This window comes from Cataglyphis hispanica, chromosome 4, assembly GCF_021464435.1.
Source record: "Cataglyphis hispanica isolate Lineage 1 chromosome 4, ULB_Chis1_1.0, whole genome shotgun sequence".
In the NCBI taxonomy this organism is placed as follows: Eukaryota; Metazoa; Arthropoda; class Insecta; order Hymenoptera; family Formicidae; genus Cataglyphis; species Cataglyphis hispanica.
In genome coordinates, this window is record NC_065957.1 from 4,703,254 (window position 1) to 4,716,326 (window position 13,073).

General features: G+C 37.2%; 3 protein-coding genes across 7 annotated transcripts; 2 read left to right on the forward strand and 1 right to left on the reverse strand.

Annotated features, from left to right (window-relative positions):
- The first annotated feature begins 99 nt into the window (after nt 1-99).
- LOC126848723 (uroporphyrinogen-III synthase-like) lies at nt 100-1,377 on the forward strand. Of its 4 annotated transcripts, none has more exons than XM_050589834.1 (4): nt 100-179; nt 298-341; nt 415-641; nt 721-1,377. In XM_050589834.1, exons 3-4 carry the CDS (start codon nt 458-460, stop codon nt 1,320-1,322), a joined length of 786 nt encoding a protein of 261 aa, XP_050445791.1. In that variant the 5' UTR covers nt 100-179; nt 298-341; nt 415-457; the 3' UTR covers nt 1,323-1,377. The 4 variants fall into 4 exon arrangements, with proteins under 4 accessions (XP_050445791.1, XP_050445793.1, XP_050445790.1 ...); XM_050589836.1 differs by lacking the exon at nt 298-341 and having other exon boundaries at nt 106-179; nt 721-1,053; nt 1,121-1,257; XM_050589835.1 differs by having other exon boundaries at nt 113-174.
- Nucleotides 1,378-1,436: 59 nt separating this feature from the next.
- On the reverse strand, nt 1,437-3,634 carry LOC126848714 (tyrosine-protein phosphatase non-receptor type 14). 2 transcript variants are annotated; one of them, XM_050589821.1, is made up of 7 exons: nt 3,496-3,634; nt 2,872-3,240; nt 2,618-2,786; nt 2,340-2,501; nt 2,182-2,267; nt 1,876-2,074; nt 1,437-1,805 (listed from the first exon to the last, which is right to left on the reverse strand). In XM_050589821.1, exons 2-7 carry the CDS (start codon nt 3,219-3,221, stop codon nt 1,482-1,484), a joined length of 1,290 nt encoding a protein of 429 aa, XP_050445778.1. In that variant the 5' UTR covers nt 3,222-3,240; nt 3,496-3,634; the 3' UTR covers nt 1,437-1,481. The 2 variants fall into 2 exon arrangements, with proteins under 2 accessions (XP_050445778.1, XP_050445777.1); XM_050589820.1 differs by having other exon boundaries at nt 3,465-3,605.
- Nucleotides 3,635-4,083: 449 nt separating this feature from the next.
- LOC126848715 (TBC1 domain family member 13) lies at nt 4,084-7,109 on the forward strand. The gene is made up of 10 exons (XM_050589822.1): nt 4,084-4,228; nt 4,290-4,363; nt 4,472-4,600; nt 4,693-4,849; nt 4,930-5,083; nt 5,387-5,585; nt 5,658-5,859; nt 5,937-6,059; nt 6,140-6,197; nt 6,313-7,109. The coding sequence occupies exons 1-10, from the start codon at nt 4,209-4,211 to the stop codon at nt 6,379-6,381; spliced, it is 1,185 nt and encodes a 394-aa protein (XP_050445779.1). The 5' UTR covers nt 4,084-4,208; the 3' UTR covers nt 6,382-7,109.
- Nucleotides 7,110-13,073: the final 5,964 nt, after the last annotated feature.

Here is a 13,073-nt window from a genome sequence, read left to right on the forward strand (position 1 = left end):
ATACAAAGTTGTAGTTCTGAAGTTGGTAATCTATTATCGCAAATTCAATATGATTTGTTATATCGATTATCGATTATCGATTATCGATTGTCGATTTAAGCTAGATGAGTTTGTGATGTGAGACGTGAGATGTAAGCAATCACAATAATGACAAGCAAAGATAGAGATTTATATGTAAGGTGTGTTTTATTTAGTAATTTATATTTAATCGATTAGTAATACATTATATATGAATGAACGAATACATATATAATTGATTTTTTACTACTGGCAAATATCTGATTATCTATTTTACAGATGTTTATATCCATTTAGATGAAATTCACATTTTTTTTGGCAGAGTAAGATAAAGTCTATATATATGTACTGATATAAATTACATTGTAAATTATAATACATATTCTTTTATTGCAGAATTTTATTTTGACAAATTACGGTGTACCTCTTTGTTTATATAATGCTCGGGAATAATAAGATAGTGGTATGTAAAGGATTGTCTGAAATGAGTGATAAACAAGAAATGTATATAAAGACATTGGAATCTGCTGGTTATACATGTGAATGTTTACAAACTTTGCGATTCGAATTTGTGAATATTTCAGAATTGCGAACATGTCTGTTAACAGCAGATAAATATAGTGGTAATATATTAGTTATATATATTATTTTTACTTTATTATTAAATATATATTTTTTATATTTTGTAAATTTATGTTGTAGGTCTAATATTAACGAGTCCACGTACAGTTGAAGCTATTTCATTGGCAGTAAAAGGAGATGTAAATATTCTGTACGATTGGCGACAGACACCAGTGTATTGTATAGGACCTGCAACTCATTCTCTTGCAAGAAATCAGCTTAACTTGCAACATTGTATCGGTAGTGAATCTGGTAATTCAAAGCAACTAGCTGAAAGAATTACTCTTGATGTAAAAAAAAATTCAAAACCATTATTATATCCCTGCAGTGAGATTGCACGAGAAACTATAGCGTGTATTCTTAATGATAGTGGTATTACAATACAAAAAATTGTGGTTTACAGGACATTAGCAAGTGAGTTATTAGAACAGGATTTATTAAAAATCCTCATAAAATCTCCTAGCATATTTGTTTTTTTCAGTCCATCTACAGTAGAACATATTACAACACAACTTAAAAGAAACTCTTTTAATGTAAAAGATATAAAAGCAGTAGCGATAGGTCCTGTGACAAAAAATGCATTAATTAATTCTGGTTTCAATGTATATGCCACTGCAGAAAAACCGGAACCAGAAGCTTTAATGCGTGCAATCACAACTGCTGAATGTGTAGAAAATTTCTGAAAATATTTGATGATAATGTAATATTGTTATTTATTACTAATAATCTCAGTACATATTGAATCTCTTTTTGTGCATCATTGACCATTTATATGAACAATAGAACAGATGCAGATATATATAAATGAAACTTTTAATGATCATCAAGTTATTTCATTAAATTCAATATCTGTTACGATTTACAACATTACCAAGAAGGCACGAAATATCCGAACCAACTATCGCAGATTGATTCGCATAATAAGGCTGAGGAGCGTTTCCCCCGTTATTATATTTCATTTGAATCGCCGTTTCATAATCGGGCGCCGGTCTATACGACGGTAATAATGCGCGCAAATTATTTAAATCCGTTGACGAAACAGATACTACGGGATACGGTGATGTCGAAAGATCGTTGTAACTTGTCCATCGCATATGACTGTCTGCGACTCGGTTATCCAAATTCACGGATACTGTTTGCTCACTTGAATCGTTTGTATCATTATCCTGAAACGATATATTGTTTTTAATTATATAGCTAAAATGATGCTGTATAGTCAAGTGCTCATTTACGCACAAAGTAACCATTGGATCTTTCTAGAGGACGATGTTCTTGATATTGCATATAAAATGTGTGTTGAGCTATACATAATCTCCATATATATTTTGCATTACGTGATTCAGTAAATACAAATTGTTTTGCTTCTTCACCCTCCAATTGGCATTCTATTCTAAACGTTTTCTTATGATTTATAACATTACTGATGTCTCTCCATCTGCAAGATATAAAATTATCTAATATGTTGCAATGTTTTTAATATATATCCACAAAGCCACACATACATACACATATGTGTATGTATATAGTTGTAAGTAAATTAACCTGTAAAATTGCGTTTGTGTATTAGGATAGGCTACCATAATCCCGTTGATGGAAATTCCAAGAATAACTTTATTGTTACTGTTATCCTGAAATATATATATTTTGCATAATTGAAAGCAAGTAGAGTAATTGAGAGAAGATGTTTCGTGGTATATTACTTTGGCAGTAAATGTTTCATTGCCATATCCTTCCAGCTGCATAACAATTGAGATATACAGCTCCTCCGCGCTAGCTTGCGTAACATTAGTAAGACTCTTGTACTGACATATTGCTGTATGTAAGAGAGAGTCTTGTCCACCTGAATCAATCTTAATCACTTCCTAAATATAGAAACACAATATATGGAGTATATGAAATTGTGATTCAAGATTAAAATTAGGTTAAATGAATAAAGAATTAGAGTAAAAATCTTTATAGCTATGAAAATTAATGTTACATTTGGAAAGAAAGTATACTGCTGGAGACACTCGATTGTATGTCTTTCTGGACTATAATTTCCAAACTCAGCTTGCATAGAATAGCTTGCTAATAAACAAGCTTGTCTAGGATTACAATGTATTTTGTCTTCTAATATATCACTTTTCAATTGAAGATAATAATGATATCTGAAAAAAAAGGAAAAGAAGTATTTAAAGTATTTAAAATTATACTTATTTAGAGATTTACATTACTTAGGCAACTGATAAATACCTTGTCATTTCATCTTGAATGAATTGGACATCTGTGACATAGTACATAACTCTTAAGTAAAGTGTAAAATTCTTGGCATCCTTTTCAAGTTGTTTCTTTAAAGGTTTATCCATGTCCACCCAACGTAACGCTGGGGTACCATGACAGTAAACATAACGTAAACCAAAAAATTCTGGTTGTCCCAATCCTAAACGCTGTGTCACATTGTTTAGACACTCTTGACCAACACTGTCAATACTAAGTGTGCATTCTATGGAAGTGGCGTCTAACAATTCGACACAAATCACATACTGATTCTTGGACACGACATTGTATTGTCTGCTTTTTTTTAAATGGAACTTGAATGGCATTTTTACAATTGCAAAGTAACTGAAAAATATATAAACATATTACGTGAACGATTTAAGATCCAAAAGTTTAAAGTAAATGATGCAAAAGAACTGCAGATTAAGAGAAATTCTGATATATGACGTTGTTTTACTATATATTACATAATGAAAACAAATTATATAGGCTCAATTTATAGTAAAACATTATAATGATGAATTAATAACGTTATATATTAATTTATAAGAAACTTGAAACATATATACTTTTTTTCATTCTGCATATATGCAAACTCACCCAATGTCTTAAAATATCAAACACTCATCACTTTTCTGGGTAAGCATTAGGTATTTGACAAGCGTACATATATAAGATAAACATGTGTATTTTGACAGCTATTATTTGACACCTCACTATCTATATTTGTATCAATCAGTATCAGTTGTGGACATAAAATTGCTTTCAAAAGTAAAAGATAATAGTATTTTTTATGTAAATACACAACTTTGTATGCAATTCTCTATTTTCTTTACTTTTCAATTTTTTTCATCGGTGAAAAAAGTTTTATCCACTTTTCTCATTTATGCGAATGTACCGTGTGTACGTATTTTCATTCATTTACAATGAACATCGTAAGAAAGCGTTGTATCTTGCATCGTTAAATATCGGTGCCGAGATATCGAGAAATTGAGAGAAAGGTATATCGATACTTTCTGTCAGGGAATCAAGCCAGAGTGTCAGAGTAATGTCAGTGACCATCACGGTACGCCATTCAACTGGCTATCTGTTGCTGTCGCAGCAATTTGAAAAAGTGATAATAATTATTGCGCCAGTCAATTTGACAATCCGCTATCAATAATGAGAAAACGGATACATCGTTTCATGCGCCGTTGCACACGCCTACTGAATGCCGATAAGGGACAGCAAATCCGCGAATAGAGATTCCCCGCGTTGCTGGAGCCTTGCTCTTTGTGTCACATGTTTCTGCATGTTCTTCGCGCGCGAGGAAAATGAGTATTCTGAGAAAAAGGTAAGTCTGTCAAGATTCTCAGGCAGATAAGATTTACGTTAACAAGAAGGATATTTTGCAGATTGAGCGAATTCGACGATGTTCTTAACGCAGACGAAATAGATACAGTCAGTCTTGCAAAAATATGTTTCCATGGTATGTTTGCCACATGATTTATTTCTAATCTGTTTATCGTGATGATTTTAACTTATCGCGTCATTTTATGTAAGCTTTCTCTAATAATTTGATTTTTTTTTATTGTAGGCATACCTGACGAGCCTGGTGGCCTAAGGCCTCTATGTTGGAAGTTATTGCTGAACTACTTGCCACCGAAAAGATCCAGTTGGTTGGAGACTCTGAAACGCAAAAGAGAGTTGTATAACACCTTCATTGGTAAGAGAAAGAAATGATGCTATGATGAAAATAATTTACAATGCTTAAAACGCTGTTGTACATAATAATTTTTTATTTGCATTTGATTGTAGAAGATCTCATTGTTATGCCTGGAGAATCTAATACAGATGACAAAGAGAGAGTTGATGTAACATTACACGATCATCCTCTCAACTTAAATCCGGATAGTAAATGGCAAACGTACTTCAAAGATAATGAAGTTCTCCTTCAAATTGATAAAGATGTTAGGTGAGTAATGAATCATACAACTCTGTGTAAAAATCAACTTGATTAATAAGAAAGATTAATGATAAATTATATTTATACAGACGACTATGTCCAGACATATCATTTTTTCAACAAGGAACTGATTATCCATGTCAAAAAATAGTGAGTGCTGGCCAGCAACGTTTACACAATAGAGTTCAACATACTGTACTGAAAAGCGCAAATGTTGAAAGAAAGGGATTAGGAGTGACCAAGGTAATAAACTATGAACAATTGAAGCTTCCATCATCAACTTTTTATTAAATTTATTAATAGACTTGCTTATGCTTGCCTTTACTCTAATGAACGGAAAACAGCAGGTATTATAAATGATGCAGAGTAATATGTTCTATTAACATTTAGCATTCTCAGAGAAAAAAAGTCTTTTTATATATTTTTATATCTCTTATGTAGATACATATATTATATAGATATATGTTATACACAGAGATATCAGTGAAATAGTTCTAAACATTCTGCAGATATAGTGTTATCATGATATTATATTTTATCTATTAGATAGCAGTCTCTGTCAGAAAGGCTGCAGAAGATTACGCACCATTGGCTGAAGGTGGTGAAGCACATTGGGAAGTTTTAGAGAGAATACTCTTTTTATATGCGAAGTTAAATCCTGGTCAAGGTTATGTACAGGGTATGAATGAAATAGTCGGACCTATATATCATGCATTTGCTTGCGATCCAGATTCAACATGGAGAAGTGTGTAATACAATATGAGAACACCTCCTAAAAAGCATTTACAGATGGTAACAAATATTTTTCATTTTACAGAACATGCCGAAGTGGATACTTTTTTCTGTTTTACCAATCTAATGGGCGAAATACGTGATTTCTTTATAAAAACGCTGGATGAAGCTGAATTTGGAATTAATTCAATGATGAGTAAATTGACGAATCAAGTTAGAGCCAATGATCCCGACGTTTGGTTGCGTTTGCATCAACAAGAACTGTGTCCGCAATATTATAGCTTTAGGTATTGTATATTGATGTTTATCACTATCAATGTTGCGATTCTGGTTTTTATTTTGTTATTGTTCTGTGTGAAACAAGATGGTTGACGCTTCTTCTTTCGCAAGAGTTTCCCCTGCCAGATGTTATGAGGATATGGGATTCCTTGTTTGCTGATGAAAATAGATTTAGTTTCCTCATACATATCTGCTGTGCCATGATCCTGTGAGTAAAAAAATTTTATCGTGTCTATAGCAATAATTTTTGTCCTTCTCTAGCACACATATATATATATATATTTTTAGATTATTAAGGGATCAGTTACTGGCTGGCGACTTTGCTACAAATGTTAAACTCTTACAGGTGAGATATATATATATATATATATATATATATATATATATATATATATATATATATATGCATTTATATTTATTATAAAACAATATAAAAAATAATATATTTTATATATATTTAGAATTTTCCATCGATGGACATCCAAATTGTGCTCTCTAAAGCAGCTGCTTTGGCGGGCAAGACTTTATAGTTTTTTAGATAATTGTTTGTCATAAAAAATTAAGTTTCAATGATTTTTTGGCATCTCGAATGTCGTGATCTTTGTCTCTTCTCTTTCTATGCTGTGGGCGACATATAATCACGAATGCATTATTTTAGAGAAGAGATGCAATAAAATATATCAATTAAAATATATCATGTATATAAAGTTGAATCGATGAAAGATACAATTGGCATTTATGTTATATCAGATATTTAACACACATAACTGTATATATGATAATATGAACTCGCGTTCAACGGATATTAAGATTTATATACAACATTTTTGGTGCCACATGTCAAATTTTTGATACATTTAAAATGGTGGTGTTTGTACATATATAACGTTACATTAGACATTAGAAAAAAATAATACGGCTGAAGACTTCAAAAGATAAATTTATACAATCAATAATATATATAATATATACATATAATCATTTCGTAAGCGCAGATGATAAGATGAGCATTAAGTTGAAGAGGGAATCTGATTTAAGCTTTCCCGATTGTTCGACTTAACATGAATCTTGCAATAATCGTATCGCGGTAGATTAGTATCATTTTTATATTAGTATCATTTACACGCGCCATAATAATTACATAATGCGTTTAAGCAAAGATATATATTAAATTTTATAATATTATTTTTATAATAAAAAAAAAATGCGAAATGTTTTCGAATTACGTTTATAAAATAAAGGGAAATGTTATATATTAGTTTCCACCAGATGTATGAAAGGGTTTCCTTTATCATATTCCATCCTACGTACGAGTATCTCTACACAATTAGATTACTGTGCAAACGATCGACGACGCAACTCGGACCTTCTAGAAGGATAGGAAATCAAATATGCGTTCTTCATTTTACTCGCGAAGAGAGCGTGCGCGCGCGCGGTGATCATTATTGGATTAATAAAGCCGCCGCGTTCCCGAGCAGAATAAACCGAATTTCTGGATTTTATTTCATCTCGTCTCACTTTGCACAGAGTAGAATGATTGACCCGGACGGCGACGGGAATATTAATCAGGAAACATTTCAGTTATTCGTGCGCTGAAGCTACTCGGGTACATTTCTATCGCGGTCTGCATAATGCAATAGACAAACTGAGATTGTTTATCATAGAAATAAGGGATTAGAAAAAAATTATATATGCATGTTGAGAGAATCATATATATCCTTTGTTTGTATCGCAAAATTAAAAATAGCGGTAATATTTCTGCGTGTAAATAGCATTATATGAAAATTATGTGAGAGTCAGCTGATTCTCGGCGATCTTCTTCATCAGCGACGTGTTTTATTTGGAGCGGATACACAGGATCCATAGTTGTGTCAGGGGCCCCGCGTAGCGAATCGTTGTCATATCTCGAGATTTTGGGGATAGACGCGCACACCGCGATCCGAATACCGGGCATAAAAATCGTGCAAGGTCAGAATAAAAAGACAAAATAAAAAAGCACGCGCTCTCGTGTGGGTGGACTTTTATAGCGGTTGATTACCTGATTTATAATCTCAATTCGTGTCCAAGGCTCGGCGACGACGGTTGAGCTTGATCGAGACACGTTGCGGAGATCGGAGAAACACGTGGCTTTTTATTCGATTAATTTTATTTCTAAGTAACTAAAGGTACATTGATACTTTTAACGGAAATCCGAAATTAAATAAATCTTTTTGTGCTAATATCTCTGTTTTTTTAGTGAACGTGAGGATGATAAGTACGTAGTGCGAGGCCATAATAATAATCTGACGGCAATCAGAGTTTAATGAAGAATAAGAGGATCGTGTCACGGGAGAGAGGTGGAACTCGAGAGCTCTAAAACTATACAAAAATTAATCGCACAGTAGACATCTACCTACCTACCGTAAACACGCCCCTGTCATTAGAGTCAAAGCTTAAAATTTATCTCGGCCATCTCTCTCGCCGCCGCGAACGGCTTTTCGTCTAATCAGAGATTGCGGTTTTTATGATCGGTGATGCGATCGTTAAAAGATCACTGCGCCGGCGAGACGGCTGCCGTCTTCTGGTAGTCGGGGATTCATCAGACTATATGTACTGCCCGAGGATATACTCTGTTTATTTTTGTTAAAAAATTGTGGAATCATTTATCTGAGAAAGAAAACAAATCTCGATGATTCTCGATGATAACATTGTATTCTGTCTACGAAAAAAAAAAAATAATAATAATGGGAAATGTTCCTAAAAATCTATATTTCACTACAATTTATATTACTTATAATTGTAAATGTTTTTTTCGAAAGCATGTAAAAAATGTACGATTAATTCTTCGCGAAATTTAACGTGAAGAGAAAAATCTTTCGCTACGCGTAAGATTTGATTTCTGTCGAATTTAACATGGGTTACCAGATTTCCCACGTCAGCCAGAGGAGGTGACACACGAAGCCACGAAGTTGACGAATGTGCCAAGATCGGTCGGGGATGACTTGGCAGATTGTTAGCCAGCATTCCCAGCGGTGGTCCCGGTGCGCCTGCATATGGCTTGGATTGATGGATCTTGACCTCTCAAAGGAGTGCTTCGGCACGCCTTTCGAGACGTGATAGATTCGTGCGCGACCTAATACGGACTTGGGAATCGCGAAAGAATAGCGATCGATCCATTGTGTCTTCCTTTCGTTAAAACATTAAAAATTTTCAACCTTTCTATGCAATTTTTGTGATAAGCTTCAAGTGTAAAAATTTTTTCGTTTTGCAGAGAAAGAGAGAGAGAGAGAGAGAGAGAGAGAGAGAGAAAGAGACATGTATATGACGATGTATAGCATGCTTCGTGTCTTTATCACTCTTTTTAAATTCAGTTATGACGGGACATAAAGACGCTATCGTGTGGGGGTGTGACACATGCACAGTACTGTTTACAGTTAATTTACCGTGCTATGCCACGACGTGTTATCTCCTATTCGTTGGTGGTCCAATGTATCAAGGATCTCAATCGTTTATCTGTGTCGGTGGATACAGTCAGCGTTCGCGTCGTCTCCAACTGTCATTTCGTGCATTGTACACGGATCTTATACCTCTCTCTCTCGTGCCGCGCGCGCGGAAGACGCGTCACGACGTTACAAGTCGATTTTATATTGCCGCATACGTCGTCCCATTACATAATAACTTGCTGCTATCCGCCCTGAGCCGATCCGTAGATTATCGGCATTCGATCGATAGAACGCCGACAACCGTCGCCGTTGCGTTCGCCGCGCGATCGATCTTCGGGGAGGATCCTTTGGTCTCGCCGCCATTCATCCCTCCTCTCGTGTGTACGGGCCTCATTTCCGTACGCGATGTCCGGTGATGCGACACGGATATTGCTAGAAGGAAATATACATCTTTGCTCAATTCATCGCTGTATGAAAATTCTTTTCGGAATTTTAACGTCTGCGGACGCTCATCTTTACACATGTGCGGATATGTCAGAATTTATAGTAGGATTTATAGGATCGGCTCTCTCAGAGAAAATTCAATGAGGGACTATCCTTTTCTCGAACGGAACGCATATCGCGTAATAACGAAATCCTCATCCCCTGCTCCCGTTACGAGCCACCCTAGAGTTTAGCGATCTCTAATGAACTGCTAGCCCGTTAGTTAACTCAGTTCTCTCTCTCTCTCTCTCTCTCTCTCTCTCTCTTCCCCTACCACATCCCGCTACGTGTCGTGTGTAGTCGTACAGCAGCAGATATATGTATACCTACCACATATATATCAATTCAACCCAGCGGATGCAGAGAAGCGGAGACAGAGAAAGAGAGAGAGAGAGAGAGAGAGGGCTTTGAAATGCGGAACGCGCGATACGTAGATACAAATAAATCCTGTTAGCTAGTACGCCGGCACACGAGTGCTGCAAAGCCGAATTTTCGTTGCTCGGCTCACATCTGCGAATATTTGCCCGTGGGTGGGTAGCGCATTACACCGACCCGTTGCAACCCGCGCTTGTAACTATCCGACCCCGTGCGGCGAAACACACGCCACGGCTAAATCCGACAGTACACACGAGCGATTGTACGATTCGAGTTGATACACGCCGTTCCTCGCGTCGTCGAGAGATAGAGAGACGAGGAGCGGAAATTTACATCTTTTACGGGATTACAACTATGAGGGTTGGCCGCGAAGCGAATTCGTGGAAGCGGAATTAAATCCGACGCTTACAACTGTAATAACAGACTCTCCCGATCGCTAAATCGACAACGAAACGCTTACGCTATGCACACGACCAGTTTGTATTTTGTTTAGAAAAAAAAATATTATCTGGTTCACTTTTTCTTTTTCTCTAATTCTTTTTCTTTTAATTCATCATCTATGTGCATAGCATAGCGATCGCGGTTTTCTATAATGTGACATCGATGAATCCTTCAAGCGACATCGGTGGATCGTTTGTCGAGGACAGGCTTGCATTAGCTAATCGTTATAAAAGCGCACGTGCGGGTTTCTTTGATGCAAACAATCAATCATCCATCCTGCCGCTTCACTCGACTTTATTTTTCTGCGTCGTTCTCTCGCGTTTCTTAATTAGGCATTGCGATTTTAATCTTATCGCGCGACATCTCGCTCGTACGTGTAATTAACACGTGCTTTAATCGCTACGATAAGGAAAGACGAAGATTCGCGTTGCAGGGGTTCTTTGTATGTATTGTCTCGTCTTGTATAGATCACACGTTAATCGCGCATATGGTAGATCGCGGACTCATGACGACAATCGTCGAGAATACATAGCGCTTGAAAAACGCTAGTGTTATCTTGCAGATTCTTTTCATTATCCAGAAATGTCTGACGGATATTTGACATTCGCACTTACACCTGACTCCAGTCAACGTTTCGCCATGCAACGCGAAAATGATGGCGTTCCTTTCGAGGGAGGAATGGGATCCTGAAATTTCGCGAGGAGGATGAAGCCTCACCTCCCGGAATGCTAAAAACAAGGGGGAAGGAAGGCGAAGGGGTTGCCGAGAGGCGGGAACCCTCTTTTAATTTTCTTTTAGCCGCCGCGTGAGCAGCTAATTTGCGGCTACGAGCTCGGTTTGACAGGAAGGAAGGAAAGAAGGAAGAGGATGAGAGGGCAGGGAAAGAAGCGATTGAGAAACGGTGGGTTCACGCGGAGAGACATAAAGGAAGAAATAAATTTCTCTCTCTCTCTCTCTCCTTGTGATTTGCATGCAATGAATTTCCAATTTGATCGGACGCCCTTTGATGCCTCGCGCCGATCGCGGCTTGATTAACGCACGATTGCGCGCGCGCGTATCTTTCCGAGTTTTTTTGTGTCGCCTCGACGGTCTATCAATCGCCATTATTGCGGTTACACGATGTAGCGAGACAATCACCGAGAGACAATTTATCTATTGTACACGTACATAACACTAGTTTATTTTCAGTCGTTAGAAATATTGGATTTCTAAAAAGAAAGAGAGAGAAAGAGAGAGGCAATCGATCTTTATCGCCCCGCCGTTGTTTCATGAATACGCATGCGAGCAAAGTTCGCATTCGTAAAGGCACACTATTTTTTTGGCGCACAAAGCATGCTGGAGAGGGGGAGGGGGGAGGGACAGGGACACATCGCGTGGGATGCGTAGGTGCGTGGAGGTCGGTAACAGGATTACGAGGGATGGCCGCTTGGAGAAACTTGCATAGGGGCAAGCCCCGAGTCCCGAGACCGAGGGGTGCCGACAAGTGGACCGAATAATATTGCACAGCGAGAGGGAACCGTGTAAAAGGAGAATCGTGGCGGATTCTAAGGCCTGAGGTCACTCGGTATATCCGCCTAACTCGATTGTCGATAGTTCATTTAACATCGCGCGAGGATTAGAGAAATTTCAGAGAGAACGCTGCGGAGTTTAGGTAATCAGGAATTACGACGAGATACGTGCATAATCGAAAAGTCTAACTAAACATTACAGTGCAGTAGAAAAATGATGGAGATAAAAATTGACAAAGTTTACATTCGATAAAGATATAAAAGTAAAATATCTAAATGAAAGAAGTCCCGAATTTTTTATTTATTTATTTTTTTTTTTCATTGCTCTCTCGGGATCAATGATCGCATTCGTAATCACCGTCAATAACTGAAATTATCTTTTCAGAAATTACGGGGCTGCTACGCACTTTTCTCCCATTAATCCACCCGCGGCCGATATATACTCGTCGAATTGATCACAATCGCCTGGACCAGTCGAGGGTGCATATTTAACGGATATGAAGGACAGGATGAGGTAAGCCTGTGTCGATCGAACACTTACATACATATCGTACATATACATATATGTATATATGTGTAAGCGCGAATAGAGACTCAGACAGACGCGTTGTAAGAGAATTACCTCGATTTTTACGCGATGACACTCGCTGAGCGAATTGTATCTTCGATAACGATCTTACACGCACACATATCTGTCCGAAAAAATATTCCGTTCACGTACAGTACGCTCCGCTCAGAGAGATGTTTGGGATTTGGGATTTGGAATGCTCGATTCTCCGTCAGGATGAAAGATACGGACTCGAGGAGAGACTCGAGGGTGAGGTCTCCGGCTACTATGAATTGGTGTACGTGCGGATGTATTCGCGAGCATCGCGAATTGTCGTAACGCGGCGACGAAGGGAGAAAGGCACGGAAGAATGAAATGATCGAGTTATGCCTGATTGCCGCTTGTTGTTCCAGCTCGATAAACCGGACCCGAAACTCGGACCGAAT

Coding starts and splice junctions, on each gene's coding strand:
- LOC126848723 (XM_050589834.1), top strand. CDS start 458: ATGCTCGGGAATAATAAGATAGTGGTATGTAAAGGATTGTCTGAAATG. Junction 642..720: donor AACAGCAGATAAATATAGTG/GTAATATATTAG, acceptor TTTATGTTGTAG/GTCTAATATTAACGAGTCCA.
- LOC126848714 (XM_050589820.1), bottom strand. Junction 2,787..2,871: donor ATTCAAGATGAAATGACAAG/GTATTTATCAGT, acceptor CTTTTTTTTCAG/ATATCATTATTATCTTCAAT. Junction 2,075..2,181: donor ACACAAACGCAATTTTACAG/GTTAATTTACTT, acceptor TATATCTTGCAG/ATGGAGAGACATCAGTAATG.
- LOC126848715 (XM_050589822.1), top strand. CDS start 4,209: ATGAGTATTCTGAGAAAAAG. Junction 4,601..4,692: donor GTTGTATAACACCTTCATTG/GTAAGAGAAAGA, acceptor ATTTGATTGTAG/AAGATCTCATTGTTATGCCT. Junction 4,850..4,929: donor CAAATTGATAAAGATGTTAG/GTGAGTAATGAA, acceptor ATATTTATACAG/ACGACTATGTCCAGACATAT.